General features: G+C 32.7%; 2 protein-coding genes and 1 long non-coding RNA gene across 10 annotated transcripts in view; 2 read left to right on the forward strand and 1 right to left on the reverse strand.

The window, feature by feature from the left end:
• The window catches only part of LOC139086995 (gamma-aminobutyric acid receptor subunit alpha-1), a 47,071-nt gene that overhangs the window by 16,943 nt on the left and 13,157 nt on the right, over positions 1-16,971 (reverse strand). For 4 of the 8 annotated variants that reach the window (XM_070635678.1, XM_070635679.1, XM_070635676.1 and 1 more), the window contains exon 3: positions 3,767-3,901. The exons of 1 other annotated variant lie outside the window; for it this stretch is intronic. In XM_070635678.1, coding sequence (XP_070491779.1) covers positions 3,767-3,901 — 135 coding nt within the window. Of the gene's footprint in view, positions 1-203; positions 268-3,766; positions 3,902-6,195; positions 6,326-6,391; positions 6,450-16,971 lie in introns of those variants that run through there. 3 more of the 8 variants (XM_070635681.1, XM_070635680.1, XM_070635685.1) reach the window with 3 other exon arrangements.
• LOC139086997 (leucine-rich repeat-containing G-protein coupled receptor 4-like) lies at positions 990-3,654 on the forward strand. Its single transcript, XM_070635686.1, has 2 exons — positions 990-1,241; positions 1,306-3,654. The coding sequence occupies exons 1-2, from the start codon at positions 1,231-1,233 to the stop codon at positions 2,663-2,665; spliced, it is 1,371 nt and encodes a 456-aa protein (XP_070491787.1). The 5' UTR covers positions 990-1,230; the 3' UTR covers positions 2,666-3,654.
• On the forward strand, positions 3,883-16,222 carry LOC139086998 (uncharacterized). The gene is made up of 3 exons (XR_011544089.1): positions 3,883-3,962; positions 4,693-4,980; positions 14,827-16,222. It is a non-coding gene; the product is annotated as an uncharacterized lncRNA (long non-coding RNA).

Consider the following 16,971-nt stretch of genomic DNA (forward strand, 5'->3'; position numbering starts at 1 on the left):
ATACTTTTTCTGTAAGATCATCAATATTGCCTAACATTGAGAATAGCTTTTGATTTTTGTGTGGCAAAAAGTGGGAGAAGAGGAGTCCACTTCATGGAGTTGGTGCTCTGTGTAGCCTTTAAATGAAGCCTTTTGATGAGTTACTCAAAATCTATAAAGCCCACTACATGTAACTAGTTTAAATTGCAGAAACTCTATCCAACCTTTATGTAGTGACATAGTAAATCGCCAAGTAGCAGCAATCCACAAATGTATTATACAGTATCACTAGAATCCCTCAAAAAAATACTATTCCGATTCAAAAAAACAAACTTATTATCTCATCAAAATAATCCAAATAAACCATTTGTGCGCTGATTCACAAAGTCTTATCACATTTCATAAAAAAAAAAATATTATACATCATCAATGAGTTTTGAGAATATGACGATGAAAGAAAAAAAAAAAACATTAAGCTTATTTGAACTGATAACCTTTCTCAATAACAGAGTCGACTCAGCATCAATATTAATTATTTAATTAAATCTAGATGAGGATGTCTATTAGGGGTCGTTTGCTGATTACGTTCGGGTTTTTGAGGGCGAAGAAAAGGGAGTCATTGATGAAGCAAAGCAATACTTTTTGTATGGAAATTTCGTAACGAACCCGAGCGAACCAATCAAAAGAACTGCATTTTTTGCTGTTAAAATTGGTTGAAATCAGCCATCATGGAGGCATAACAGTGATCAGGGGATCTTTTCGTCTTACCGATAATACGACGACGCAGCTGAACTTAAGGCGACATCTGAGGGAGACCATGAATCACTGTTGTTATGTATGGCCATCGAAGTAAGTAAGGAAGCTGTGCATTACTCCAGCAGGCAAAGATCAGGCTCTCAAGAGTAGAGTTAGCTATTATTAGGTATATTTAAGTAGTACAAGCTCTAGAAAGCATGTTCTTTGCTTGTAGGGTTAGCAAATACGTTGTTTTGTTCAGAGAAGTCCGAAAACAATCGTGTGACGTAATTAGCAATCGACCCCTTAATGAGATTTTTTTTAAAGTTCACTTCTGTTTGCTGTTGTGCTACTATGTTGATAGACTATCTCGAAAAAAAAAATATTTGGGATTTTCTCCTCATTATTTTCATTGTAAATATTCTCATTAAGTACTCTGAGAGTCAATAAGGATGAGTGTATGAGCCATTTTACGTTGAACAGCTATAGAGTGAAGTTCATAAAAATAAATTAGAGATGATATTAAGGTAATTAAATTAATTTTTTTCGTACTTAAAAATTATCTCTAAAATCTGTTTCCACTTTGCCCAGGTGTTTATTCATTTTATTAATAGCAACAATAACAATTATTCAAGCGGAAGTATTATCCATTGAATGTGAATTTATAAAAGAATCGGAACGAGGTCTTCTTTGTGATTTCAAGGACGTCGTTACATATCAAACAACTCACGTAAATGTTGTAGACAAAAATACATCTGTTGAAGCTGTTACTTTTCGTCAATCTGAACTTTTTGATGTTCCAGCGGACATCTTTCAAAAATTCCCACTACTAAGGCATCTCGATGTCGAACAGTCACAGCTGAAGGTCATTAAATCTGATAACTTTAATAATGCATTTCAGTTGAGATACTTTTTGGCGCGATTTAATGAAGTTTCAAAGTTAGAAAGTGAAACTTTTGCGTCATGTCCGCATATGAAGTACATTGTACTGGAACATAATAGAATTACTGAAATTCATCCACGCGCATTCTATGGACTTAGTCATTTGGAAATACTTGATCTTGATTATAATCGATTGACTGCCTTACCATCCAATCTACTCGACTATCTGCCAAATCTGTTGCACTTCTCAATGGCCTATAACAGCCTTTCAACCATTCCGGATAATTTATTCATAGAGAATAAGAAACTTGAAACTTTAAACATGGGACACAACCTGTTGACATCATTTGATAATGAACATTTCAATCGACTGCCACATTTGGAGCTTGTCCAACTCGAATCCAATAATTTATCGGAATTAGATTTGTCAACATGTAAATCAACTGAAATTAATGTTGACAATAATAATTTATCGACAATTGAATTGAATAAGTGGACAAAAACAGTATCAGCATGGGAGAATCCTGTAAAAAAATTTGTTCTACATGAACATTATGGAATTGGACGTACATACAACTTTTCATTTAATGACGTAACTGAAATTGTATTTTTTGTTCATGAACAGTGTTGCTCGGTGGAGAATCTCGAAAACTTTTACATTCTGACATTGTCGTTTGGGGATTTGAGTACGAAAAAGCTTAATGTAAAAGATTGGAAGTGCAAATTTAGGAGAGACATTAGATATGAATCGGATAAAGGATATATTACGAATAATGTTTGTGTCAGGACTGTTTTGGAGACAACAACAACAACTACTGAGGCAACAACAGTAGAAGCAACAACTGAGTCATTTGCAGTTACTTCTGAATCACACGACGTAGATGATCCTGTAACAACATCACCAGAGCAATCAATGGATTCAGATGAAGATTCAAGAAACAACGAAGAATCCACAACAACTGAGACATCAGAGACAACGACTGAAAAAGGAATGTGGAAAACATTGAAGACAAAAGTTGGTGGATTGAAGTCAAATGTTGTAAACAAATGGAATTCATGGGTTGGATAGAATATTACATTTATACCTGATTTTTCCATTACTTTTTTGTACATATATGAATATTTTTGTATCTTTTAAATTGAACATTGTTTTGAAAATTTTTTTACATGCAGTGTTGTTTACTCAGGTCATATTTAAGTCACAGATATTTACTGTCCAGATTTTCTCTCTTCCTAACAGACTTGCTCACTGCAAGATCTTAGTATACTCACTTTTAATAGTATTCTCAAATTCACCAAATAGCACACTTGAGAGTATACTCTCTAGAGTACAAGGATCTAACAAGAACTGTATAAGAATGCTGCCCTGATGACCATCTAAAAATTATCAACCCGAGCAGCACAATGCGTCAAATTTCATTTTTAGCTAAAATAAGCAGCCACTGCGCTGTCAGGACAATTTCTAATCTCGTTGTGAACGCAGTTACTTAAAGGTAAAATTGTGTTGCTCGAGCTTGTACCTGAAAAATAACAATAGATTTGTCCGAGCTAACCGCATTTCACGAAGTAAAAATGGGTCGAAGTCAGCCGTCATGATACGGTCAGCATCTTACTGTAAATACGACACATGACGAAGACCTAGCGGACACGTTGTGCTTTTCGGGTTACTGATTGCTTCCAAAAGTGACTAATTTAGAGTCCTCCCCCCTGAATACGACCCTGCTTATGATAGATCGAACATATTAACCAGTCAAACCATAGTCCAGTCCTAAATGTGTGCAAGTATGTCTGAATATCTGAGACCAGACAGTACCTGTGTGTACAAATATTACAAACTTATTAAATATATAGTCAAATTTGAGCCAGATTTTTGACTAGACTAAACAGTCAGATAACATCACTGCCACTTGACTGCCACAGAGATAAATACAAAGATTTTCCACTGATTCCAGTTCATTTCATCTCAAAATATAAATCAAACATGATCCTTTTCAAAATATCAGTCAGATTCTGACAACAAGAAAGCTTAGAATAAATAAATATACAGCATAAAACAAAGCTCTATGTTATTTTCTAAATTCCATCAATAAAAGCAACACTCATCTATTCACTTGAATAGAATATGTTGTATCATGTTGTGCTTCACATGATGATAATCGACAAAAATTACCTGCTATAATCATCCTGTTGCTCAAAGCTCTCCTCATCAAATTGAGTATCATTCTCAGCAACCATTTGAATTGCGTTTCTCAAAAAATCAATATCATCATTTATTTGTTGTCCAAACGTTGATGCTGTAAGAGTTCTGTGGATGAAAAAGTAAACAGAAATGTGTTCTTTGATTTGGGATGCTTATTGACAGCAAAGTAAGTAAAAACTTTTAATTAATTGATTTTTCTGTCTGCTCATTTCAATGAAAAACAACAAAAATTTTTAATGAGATTCAGTTGTATAAGAACCAAAAGCCATGGTAGCAGAAAAATTTTAATTGTTAGTTGATGGAATTAAAAAGAAGTTTCATTTCTAGATAATATTTATGTTAATTACACACTTCATATTAATTGTGAGATTAAATCCATTAAATGCTTTTAAGGGAATTGCATTTGCATTTTTAAGTATTTGCAAAAATATTCAACAAAGTTTACGTCAATAGAACCCTGATGTTTTTGTTGCAACTTCTGGTAAAGCTTTTCTGAAGAAATTTACATTATCAGCATGATCATTAGGTTGTTTATAGAATAAATAAATAAATAAATGATTGCAACACTCGTAACACTTTGTAGGTACTTTACAAATAGCTTTAGTGTATTTTATTCAATTTAACTCGAAGAAGTGCATCTACTTTTGTTGTTCTGTAATACAGTTAAGTAAACAACAAGAGCTGTTAAAGGAGTAAAAAGCAATCTTTGATTAAAAACTTTTTCGTTTTCTCAAGAAATCAAATTTTTGTCTACGTTCATGTTTAGGATTTTTTTTTGTGAAAATTTAGAGATATTTTGTCTGATTTGTCCCAAATTTGTCCAGCTTAGAAGGTGTTTTGCTGCTTGTCAGTGGATCTTAGGTTCTTTTACTCTTGCTATTTAATATATTTAATAGATTTCGCTCAACACGATGTCGACGAACTATAAGGTTCGAAAACAACCGAAAACTGCTGGACTATGCATCTAAAATGCAGGTGCAGGTAATATTTTATTAGTCTAGCACAGCCATCAAACTGGTAATACACAAACCGTAATGACTGCATTGCTCTTACCAAGGTGTCGTCATATTTCAAAAGCGGATTTACCAGACTAAATATTGCACTCAAATCTGAACGTTTAATCTACAGTGAATCTGAACCAATTTCCTGATGACATTAGTGCATAAAGCTTACAGAGATTTGAGGTGAGTTGGTTTTCATTATAAACGGATTAGATGAAGAACATCCACAACAAATTTCTCATGATAGGACTTGAACCGAAAATCGATTTGTGTCTCTAGCAATTAGATCTCGTAGATCTTATCCATCAAACCATTAAACTCCTTCAATTAACTGCTACGAAATTGACATAGTTCTGATTTAGTATATGCTAAGGGTTCTCGATACGGATACAAAGACTTCTCGATCTGAATCTCGAGCTTTGTTGAGACTACAAAGAATTCCCATGAAGTCTCGGTTTGGGTTCTAGTCTGGAAACTTGTGCGTGTACCCATATGTACCTCTGTAAAATTATTGTCTCGGATTCCAGATCTTATCCTGAAAAGAGTATGCTAATTTAGGTGAATATCACTATCAGTAAATATGGTTATGGTCAGTTAGAGCGTTCAAGCCACACACAATTTTTAAGAACTTCCTACTTGCTCATATTATTCTTGCTATTCATATCAAGCAAAAATACGAAAACTTTTCTTATTCCTTCACTCAACACCTTCTTGAGAACTTTATTTATGAAAAAAAAAGTCTTCTTCCTTTAACTTTATCTTCATTTTAAGCAAGCAAAATTGATGGAATGTGACAAAGAAAAGGAAAAAGATTTTTTTTTAATATCCGTAGAAATAGGAGACGAATTTACATGAATTTAAATTAATTTAAAAAGGAGTAAGGCGGAGGCATGTAAATAAAAAGTCTGAAGAATTTTTCTTTTGTTCTCATGAACTTTTTTTTTTGTTTTCTAAACGCGACATTCATGTGACTTCCAAAAGTTTCTTAATATTGTTGTTTTAATTTTTAGTCGACGCCAAATCCAAACAATAAAGAATTTTTGGAATTAAAATTTTATTCGGTTGCGGTAGGGAATTTTTTATTATTTAAGTAGGAATAAATTAGCATTAAATCTGTTTAAGTTTTTAGTTCTTCTATTTGAGTTCATTATTGAAATTTGATTAGTGTAATTTGCTATTGAGAACTGTGTACATATTTGACTTTTAAATTAATACGACGATTTGTAAATTTGAATGACTTTTTTGTATTCAATTCTTCGTCTGTCTTCTCAATGTCAATCCTTTTCAGACGACTGAGATGAATATTTTTTTCTAATTTAAATTTTCTGAAGATTTTTTTCTTTTCATACCTAAAAAATTAGTTCTCAAAAAAGTTTTAATGATTTTTTTGACACCCACCTATCGAACTTTATCGTGATGATTTTTTGGAACAAATTTTTAATGCGATTTTTCCCGATTTTTTCTTTTTAATAAAATTGCTTAATTTTATATCAAGGTTTGATCAATCTTATTAATAATTGGACTGATTTTTGACGCTTAAAGGATGAATTTTGAACTTTTACTAAGCTTCTCAATTTTGGATGAAACTAGTTACCAGGATAAAATAATTCTTTCGATTAAATTGATGAATTTCTTTGACATTCTTCTTATTCTCAGCTCTGATCTCTGATTTTGAAAAGTCTGACTAAAACACGCAAAATTATCCGAATATCACACTGTGTTAGCTAGGGTGTTACTATTCTTCTTATCAGTATCTTATTTTTTCCTTATACCTTCTTATCCTATTTGTTGGATAAGCTTTTAATCTATTCTTCAGAGGAGATATTACGCTACAATTGGTCGCCAGTGGTGTTGGTAGAGATAATATGGAGTACTACTTGAAGGTAAACACTTGACATTTGATCTACCAACGAGTCAGATCGATAGCTACTCCATCTCTTCAATAAAGGTGTAAAATAAAAAGAAGGTTTTGTTGAAATTACAGTCTCTATTTTCGAGAAACCTTAATTATGCCATCATTCAAAAATATATAAAACAAGACATCCATTTAGGATTCCATACCGACAAATGACATGTGAAGATATTCCGGGCAAATTAATTTAATAAGAATCCATAAGAATAAAATTCTTCTTACTATTTAAATATCTAAACAAGATTGTCATAGAATATTTGAAGGATAGGAATTAATTAAAAAAGGACAAGTAAGAAGGATTTTTTGGATTTCCAAGATAAAGACATGAAATCTTCCATGAATGTTCACGCATATTTAGCAATATTTAAATTTTTTAATTAACATTCACGTACATACGCAAATTTATAATCACATGAGGAACTGATATCTCTTCAAACATTAAAATCGCGTTGCTTTTTCCTTAACATCTTCTCATCCATAGATGAGAAATTATGCAGATGCTTTATGTCAACACATGGCCGTTATCATATAAATTTTCAGTAAGCAACAGATTCAGATTATACGAATATCCACCAGAGCCAAATGGGAAAACTATTTGGTATTTTGAATTTTTGTGGGATTTTTTTTCTTTCTATCATTTGCATAAACACATGTTTTGTTACTTCTTCCAGCACTCTTTGGGGAAGATGTTTTGAGTCCTTTTAGTGTTGTTGTTATTCTCTCTCGTGTCCTTCCACTAAAGGAGATAACATTCTGTTAAAATATAAAATTTTATTAGATATTCATTTTTTTCCTTCCATTTCATTCTGAATAAAAAGGATCTTGACACTCTTTTTTTGTTGCTTCTATATATAGATATGAATTTTAAAGAGTACAAAATGAGACAAGATGTCTACAAAATGAGGTTGGTATGGACAAAAAAAGGAAAGTGAGTTATTGATAGAATTATGGTTTTTGAATTGAAAGCGCAGGAAGAAAACCTTTTTTTTAAATTTACGGTAACCAGCTCTAACTGGCAAAGAACATGCTTTCGAAAGCTCACTCTACTTAAATATACGTCAATCATGATCGTGAGTGTGCTCTCTGCTTACTCTACTCTTGAGAGCCTGGTCTCTGACTACCAGGGCAGGAGCCTAACAAGCAGAATTATTTTTGAAACCTAACTTTTGGCTATATTCTTATCAACAGTCAGTTTATTAGACATTCTGTCAGAGCAATACTTCAAAAGTAACAGTAAAATGTTCTTTTCAGAACTTGAATTCCAAATATGAGAGTAAAGAAATTGATTGAATGACTGAATGATGTTGAAAATTGTATTTTTTTCAAAGTTTCAAAAATCAAAGTAACCAATTTTGTATGAAAGTGAAAGTTTTTTGTTGTCCAAAACTGCAAGGATGAAAGTTTGATCCTAAAATCTCCAAGATAAGCTTCTAGTTGCACTGCATTTGGAGATTATGAATTAAAATTGATCAGTATCCCTACTGCCATTCCTGAGAAAAAAACCAGTAAGCAATCCTAAAGAATATTTTCCATTGTGTATTTGCCAAATATGATGAGTTCTCATAAAATTAACTGACAATGTAAATTAATGAACTTTTAAAATTCAATTTTCGCAAGCAAATTTATCAACCTTGAAACGATAAATAACGTTCATTACACAAACATTTGAAATACTCATGTCACGCAAAATTAATTTCTAAGGGCAAAATATTCACTAACGTAAATGTTCGCAGACACAAAGCATTTTTTCCTTCCTAACTTCCTTTCTGTTAGCACAAAAGTTGACTAATTTTCTTCTTCCTTAATAAGACTTTTTTTTTTTAATTTGTACAGACGAGAAAAGGATTGTGAATTATTAAGGCAGTTAAACTTTTCTAATGACTTAATGAGTTGTGAAAGCATTTCAGCATAATCCTTAATCACATTTGTGCTATTTTTGGTCTAAAAGGGAATTATTTATATCCGGCAATTTAAGCATATGGAATTTAGTTCCTTTATAATAGTTTCAATCACGATAATGTCTTCAAAGGTACTTTTTGGCTTTAAATAGATTGAATTATTGATTTCAAAAGTAAGCAAAAAATAGCAAAATTGTCAACAACTTAATAAGATCCAATAAGATATGTCTTCAGATGCTGAAAAACAAGTTTTTACAGCTTTTAAATTTAAAACCGGGTCAGAAAAATTGTTGGAAATTTTCAGTGACATTTTAAGGTTTTGTCAATCATGTGGTTACATATTCAATTTGCAGACGTTTTGAGATGTGATTGAATAAATATCAGCAATGGTATAAGATATCTTTTATTTTATGATAATTTCTAATGGTTTTTCCGCTAACCTTCGGAAGGAAGAACTTAAAACTCTTCCAAATTTAATTAGTTTTGTCAGATTTTACTTGAAATGTGGCGAAGAAAAAGATGAAATTCAAACGTTTTGGGAAATCGTAAAGTGTAAAATCTTAATTATATTAGTTTTTCTATCTTCTTCCACCACCCCTATCCTTGGCCACACATCTCATACAAATCATGTATGAGTTCTTATCCGATTGGCACAAATGAAAAAGTCTCCGTTAAGACTACTGTAAAATTCCGTTTGTGGCTCGTGTGGCTTCCAAATGGAAACTGCGATTATCTGATGCCCGAGTTACACACATACAGTAGGCTTCTCTACAGAGACAGCTTCCATTTAGTATAAATAACCGGTTTCGTGACGGTGACTTCAAGGATTCCACCACGGATCCTTTTATTCATTTGTGTCGTTCAGGATGAAAATTCGTGGGACAAAAGGATCCATTTGATAGTCACGGAGGCAATTTCACGTACCTTGTGTCACTCGAGTAGAATAGATCCCGATTGGACAACTTGACATAATGTTTAGTTATTAACTAGACCTACCATCAAGTAAAGATAGGAACTCCGTAGTGTTTTACAAAATATGTAATTAATCGACCGTAGGTCTAGTTATTGACTGTAGATTTTGTCAAATTGTCCCCACATCGACGTATCCAAAAAATAATCCTAAAGGAGTTGTGGCAGAATTTAAGTCCTTCAAACTATACAGCTTCAATCATTTTCATTCCAAACATTAGACATAACTTATAAACTACTACTTCTAAATACTAAAGCTAAATTCTACCAGAATTCATAAAATTCATATTTGATTATTTTATAAGAACAAAAAAGAATCGATTCTTGTGATTGATAGAATTATGTCAATAGTATTATTATGGATGGATAAATAAAAATAGAAAAAAAAGGAATAAATGTCTTCTATGTTGATAGAATTTGATGGAAAAGCCCTTCCATTTTGTCAACTGATTTTTCCAAACTTTATATTTTATTTAGACAGCAGTTCCGTAAGCATCCGTGGCAAAATAACTAAAAATACCAAGTGTCAAACGTCGTGAAAATAAAAAGTGTTCTAAACGGAAGTAAAATCAATAATTTAAAGAAAATTTTCTAAAATTGTCAGTACTTGTGGATGAAAATAACATCTTAAATAACTTATTTAAAGGAACAATGAAGAATAATTTTTTGAAAAACAAACACGAGACTTTAGTTTCAACAACATCATTGGAAGTGCTGTAGTAAAGAGTTTAGAGTAGTTGTTGAGCAACCTGTGGGTCGTGGCACACCTGTATACACCTGGAAGTTTTTGAAAATGCCTTGAACCGTATGCCGTGTGCGGTTTCGTTCGAGGTTTATTACTAAGGTGTGCCGCGTCATAAAAAAAGGTTGCCCACCACTGACTTAGAGTACACTACAAAAGCAATAAGTAAATGACAACAATGATGACAATTTGTTCGTTCATGTTTTGCTGCATCATTTTTCAAATTACTGAATATTTAATACATATAACAGGAACAACATCCACTTGAAAGTATTTTAAATGAATAGTGAGTGCACAAGAGTTTTCCACAAATTTGCTGCCATTTTCTACTCAATTTAAGTCCTCATTCTCTAAAATTCTCTCTGTCTACAGAAATTCAAGAATCATCAAATTCCAGCTCTACAGTTTGATATAAAATTCAAATTAAAATTTAATTAAATCCTAGAAAAAATGTTTTTTTTTTGTTTGCAGCGTCAATTAACCGCGGATTGTTGAATTCTTTTATTATTCTGCAATGTGAGGAAATGAATTTAATTAATTGCAACATCCATCAAATGTCAATAAGCTATTAGAAATTCAATATTAAATTTTTTTTGAACATGAATTTTAATTAATTCCTTTTTTCTTCTAATCAAGAAAATTGGCTTCAATGAGTTTGTTGGGGTCATTCCAACTTTCAATTAATAAATTTTCATGTCCAACTTTTTGAGGGAATACGATGATAATAGGAAGGGAAGTTGGACTGGTGTGACACATCTGGACATAAAAAATTTGAAAAAATTAGCTTATTTGACATTGAGGCAGATCCATAGCTTGTCCATAGCTGCGTGTTTATTGTGTTACAATCTTAACCTTCACTGATATTCCAGATCTAGTCATAAAATAATGACAGATTAACATAGTGATGTTGCATTAGATTTCCCGTTCAATTCTAGACCTACTGTTTATAGTAAGATTCTCAGATTAATAGAACAGGAGACATGCATTCTAGATGCCTAAGACTGCAGTTTAGGGATGTATCTTATAGTATGTTCGTGACTATATTTCTCCACTTTTTTCTTGTAGGCCTGCAGTTTCGAACGAACTCAACTTTTCTATTTGTATCCTAGAAAGGAACGCTGTGAGCCGTAATTTCAAAACATGTTTAGAAAGCACACGGCGTATAAAATCTGAAAAATCTATTAAAATGCCGGCTTGACTCTCACACGGAGCCAAATTTATTAAAATTCGTCTAAATTTATTGAGATCCTTTCTCAAGCTAGCATGGGACTAGATTTTGTACTTTTCGGTGTCATGTGCCATTCAGAATATGATTCAAAATAGGGAATATGAAATGATTCTCATGCGGAGTCTCGAACCCATGATCCCATGAAGGATATGTCAGTTAAGTCATGAAAAACGAAACCACTACTATTTATATCAAGTCACTGTGGCACAGAGCTAGAAGTTAATATACTCGGATTTTGTATTTTAAAGTCAACCTGACTCCTCATAAAATTTGAGTCGACTTCGAGCTCTGTTTTAAGACAAGTAATATCCAAACGTACCCTAAGAAATGATCTAGAATGTACAACAACCTTCAAAAAGATCTTTTTATTTTAAATTTAAAATAACTAATAAAAAGCTCCTTTGACAGTATTCAAATCTATTGGAACGTAAAAGTAATTACAGTATTCGAGTTCAAATTGAAAAGTTTCTGATTTTTCAAAGTCTTCTTCCACCGGTCTTTTTAAAATAGAGATTTTGAGTTGAAATAATCATCATATAATCTCCATAGATACAGCACTTAGCAGGGTTTATTGTTATGCTTGACGAAATATTATTCAAGATCCACCAAGATGTAATTCTATGTGGCACAATTAGGCTTAATTCTGTAAATTGTCCAAGACTGAATATTACATAATCCATGTCCCATGCGGAAACTAGCGCAAACATATCACTTTTTATCAACAATTTGTCTTCATTTCCACATGATTAATTTACTGTTTCCTATGTCATGTCTCACACTTCATAATTCTCATGTACATTCGGCACACTTCTGTTTGCCATTCGTATGACATAAATTGATCACATGTCAGGAAATTGATATGCAGGACATGAGAAATCTAAACACTTGGCTATTGAAATTTTCTAAGGAAACCTGAAAATGGAAATCATTTAAGACAATTCGCAATTCATGGCCTTAAGGTTCCAAATTGTGCAAAATGAAAATTTATGTGCAACAACTATACAGTCATAAGTCTTATGGAGTAAGAAATATATCAATCATGTCGAGAATCTTGATTTACTGTCCATAACAAAAATTGAGGCAAACACCTTGGGAAAGTTATTTTCTTAAAACATATGGACATTCCTCTTTTTGTGGTGTGTAATGTACTCTTCTTGGTTATTATGTACAGCATAATTGTGTCACAGAAGATTAAATACATAAATTGTTTGGTAATATCATCCTTTGAGGTATGTACAGATGCAATGCATAGAAAATGGTTTTTCAATAGAAAAATATCAAAGGTTGCTTAAAAAGAAAATTTTCTTTTCCAGTTCTTACTACTTAGTATAGCTACAATGTCTTGGTGATTTTTCAAATAGAATATTGGGGGATGGAGTGGCTTTAAAATATTACTTTTTGTAATTAGAAAATTTTTTGCGTCGATGAATTTTCAAAGCTTTAAGATTCAATGAGAAATAGTACAAGTTGTTTGAAGCACAGAAGAATAAATTGTTCTGATGTCTAAAACTGTTGGAAAGTTTGCGTTTGATTAAATTTACTGTGAGACATTTACATACAAATGAGGTATGTATAGACTGTACTTTGGAATGGTTCTAAGAAGCAAAAATATCTTGCTAGCACACTTCGGAAGGTGCGGGTCATGTAAGTTGGTGTTGAATTTGAAACTCGCGGGTTCGAATCTCACTATGAGCTTTAGTGATTTTTCGGTAATTTGGATACTTTGGCTTCTCAAGTGTGGCAGTTTAATGATGGAAACTAAGAATTAGACAGCATATCCGGAAAGAAGCCTATGGCGTAGGAATTTCCGAAAAATTCGGCTTTGTCTGATTTGACTCTAGCCAGAAGCCGAATTTAATCGATCTGATCTGAAGCCACTGTCATGTCTGAGGCTGGATTTTTGGTTATTTCTTCGCCTTGTGGCTTCCAGAATGAAATACAAGAACGGGTCAACAATGATAAATGTAGCTTTAATTAAGAACGATTCTAGAGCTATACTTACTCCCATGGACGACATAAACTTCAACAAACCTGCATATGTTGTAACTTACTGAATAATTGAAACAAAAACTTACATGAGCACACTGGTTCTAAGATCTCGGATCTTTTTAATTGTCTGCTGGACACATAATTACTTTGAGAAGATAATACGCTGTCTACACGATGATATAGATTTTAAAATTATTGTTAATGAAAATTTGGGGACGGTTCACTTATTACTTAATGCGAAATAAAGACATTTAGAATCTTAACAATCTTCCTCAATCTCTCTCAATCTCTTAAGTGTGAACGGTCGCTTAAGGATTAGAATCATTGAGAGTTCAAGTAACATTGTAGGCCTGAAGGAAGAATGATTCTTTTTCCTTAAAAATTAGACCTAAAAGTAAAATTCACTAAATGATCCAAAATTTCCAATTTAAAATTCCCCAACACTCAAGCATCTCACAAACAATTCAATGTCAAAGACAAACATATCCATGCACAAAAACACCTCATTATATTCTAATAACAGCGTAAAACATTGTTGTCCTCGATCCTTTAAAAAATATCCATTTAATGCTACAATGTTTCTAATTCTGAAAGATTCATCGCCCTTTAAAACGTCTCCTTATATACATCCTTGATTCACACAACATCCATTATCGCTATAATGAAAAGCAATTACAATTTTTTTTTTCTGTGTCAGCATTTAACAGATAATAAAGATACGATGACGCTGTTAGCTAGTAAAACAGTTAAAGAGAGGAAAGGATGAGAAAGAAGGAAGATGAAGAATAAGGAAATCCAATGAGATTTTGTATGTATGTATATATTTATTAAGAGGTAGGACAACATGCTTTAGATTAGGGGTTGTAGATCACCTGGATGCTTGACTTTTAGATTAGCACAGTGGTAGGCAATTTATTTTGTGTCATGGCACGCACTTCAAGTGACAGATATTGAAAGAGGTACACTAAGGATACATTTATTTATATCAAATTGAAGCCACCTCTTTTTGGTGACTATGTATGTAGATTTTACACTGAGAAAGCTTCTTTTTAGTAGTGATAAATGTATCTATGATGCAAAATTAAACAGAGCTCGAAGTCAGCTCATATTTGTGTCAGTGGATCCTTGATGGAGTCTATTTAATTCGTGTAAAGGGTTTCATCAAGTCTAGATTTTGATGAATTTTGGAGACCGAGACTACAAGGCAAATTCTTGGACTTCATGGTCTCCATAATCTCGAGAATCCTTAATTTATAATGCTTAAGCTTTGATCATTTAATACATTTTACAGACACACCTGAGCATCATCAATGCTTCGTTTTTTTGTGCTTCAGTACACAGATTGTTTGCTACTGGTTTACCAATCAAGGACTTCATCCATCAAAAACATTTTCCAGGCATACCAGAACATAGTTAATGACACACCACTCTGCCGTGGGTCACTGGTTGTTTAAAAAAAGCTTAACAATCAATAACTAGTAAAACCACTACTTATTATCACTTAAGTTCAGTTCTAGTGCGATTCATACAATTCCTATAAAATGGCTCAAGAGACCAAACCACACTTGGCCGGACTCGGCCGCACTCGGCCACACACCAAATCCACATCACTTCACTTATTTATTCGAATACTCAGACTTTCTAAAACACAAGCTGTAGCAACAAGCATTACATTGCTTCTAAATTAAGCAACTGCAAGCCCCTAAAAAGTCAGTAAACAGATTCAAATATGATGCCATTTATGCATCACAAAGAGGTAAGAGGATGAATATTTTCTTCTCTCCTCATTTTCCCTTCTGTTTGAGTGAACGAGTAAATGTGATGATGAAAGGAAATTATTACATGCAATTATGTTAAAGAAAAAAAAATCAAATTGAATTTTTACGAGGATATGATAAGAATTTATATGCTCGAAAAACCTCAAGAATGCTTGCATGTTGTCAAAAATCTTAATGCAATATTCTCATCTTCCCAAAAAAATACCATCACATCCTGTTAGTTTAACAACACCCCTCAAGTGATACAGTCATGAATTTCGATCACTCAAATGTGCATCGCTTGTCGTCTTAAAAAGCAATGGAATCGATAAAAATGGAAAATATTCTTCTACATGCCTTCCAGGAGTTTGTTACGCTTGTCATTCGTAAGCTGTTTTTCAATTGTGCAAAGCGAATGTGATGAAGATGCAAGAAGTAAAATCGCTGTCAAGTGCAGCATTTTATTGATCTCGTGACATTATTTTCCTTCTTCTTCTTCTTAACATTTTTACTGTGTCATGAATTTAAATTCCATTTTCTAGCTTTTTTGGGAGTAAAGAGGAAATATTTGTCTTGAGAACAGGATTTGGAGGAGATTGCATGCTTTTTTTGTGCATACTCTAGCAGAAAGGTGGTTTAATGAGGTTGAGAATTCGTTAGATTTGATATTGTGGTTGCATCTTCAAATCAATGTACTTGCTATCTTAAGTGTACATTTCCTGAATTCTCAATTTTTTTGAAATTTATACTGGAACAATGGAATGACAGAGAAGTTTACAATTTAAAGATCCTTCAAGGTACCTGGCCCGTGCAGCATATTGTGATTACTAGGGGTGCCTTGGCCCTAGTGTTTAAAATTTTTAATTTCACTCTTAAGAGCGAAAATCAAAGGAGTCGAATTGAATAAAAAAACTCTTATTTTTATTTCACTCTTGAGCGAAATTGATCAATTTTCCTCACGCTCCTGAGAGCAAAATTTTTATTTCACTCCAAAAAAATTTCACTCCCAGGAGCAGGAGTGAAATTCTGAATTTCGCTCTCAAGAGCGGGAGCGAAATTAAATGTATGGAAAAATATTTTGGTTGTTATTGGCCGTTATTGGCAATCATTTGATTGTTTCCGAAGTCCAGAAAGGTTACTTTCTTTTATGTTTGAATCCAGGTTGTCATTTTAAGTATTAGACATGAACTTTTAAGGTCTGGAAGTACTTCTTTTTATCATTTTTCTATGCCAAAATAGCAAACTGTATGAAAATTCTCAAAAATGAAGACAATAATGATGCAAAAGTTGTGCTATTGCAAAGTTTGCTCTAAAATCGACAACCTTGTGCATTTGGAAGTGAGGAACTGACTATATCCAGTGCCTGAACTTCCAAAAACTTCATTTTCTTAAATATCGAACCTAATTCCATTTTTGAACTTTTTTGAAAAACATGTGGAACCGACCACTTCCGCTAGTTCCAGCACAAATTTTGATGCTTTTATCCACTTTAGATGATCCATATTACCCAATAGCCCTATAAAATGTTCAAAAAGTCAATGATTCCTAAGCTTAATATAATTTTTTCTTGAGAATGTCGTTATAAGATATTTCTTACTGGAATTGTAAAGGAAATAGGTAACTTTTTGAACATTTTATAGGGCTATTGGGTAATATGGATCATCTAAAGTGGATAAAAG

The sequence above is a fragment of the Chironomus tepperi genome, unplaced genomic scaffold (genome assembly GCF_022539635.2).
Source record: "Chironomus tepperi strain 1889 unplaced genomic scaffold, CSIRO-AGI_Ctep_v1 contig_93, whole genome shotgun sequence".
NCBI classification, from domain to species: Eukaryota; Metazoa; Arthropoda; class Insecta; order Diptera; family Chironomidae; genus Chironomus; species Chironomus tepperi.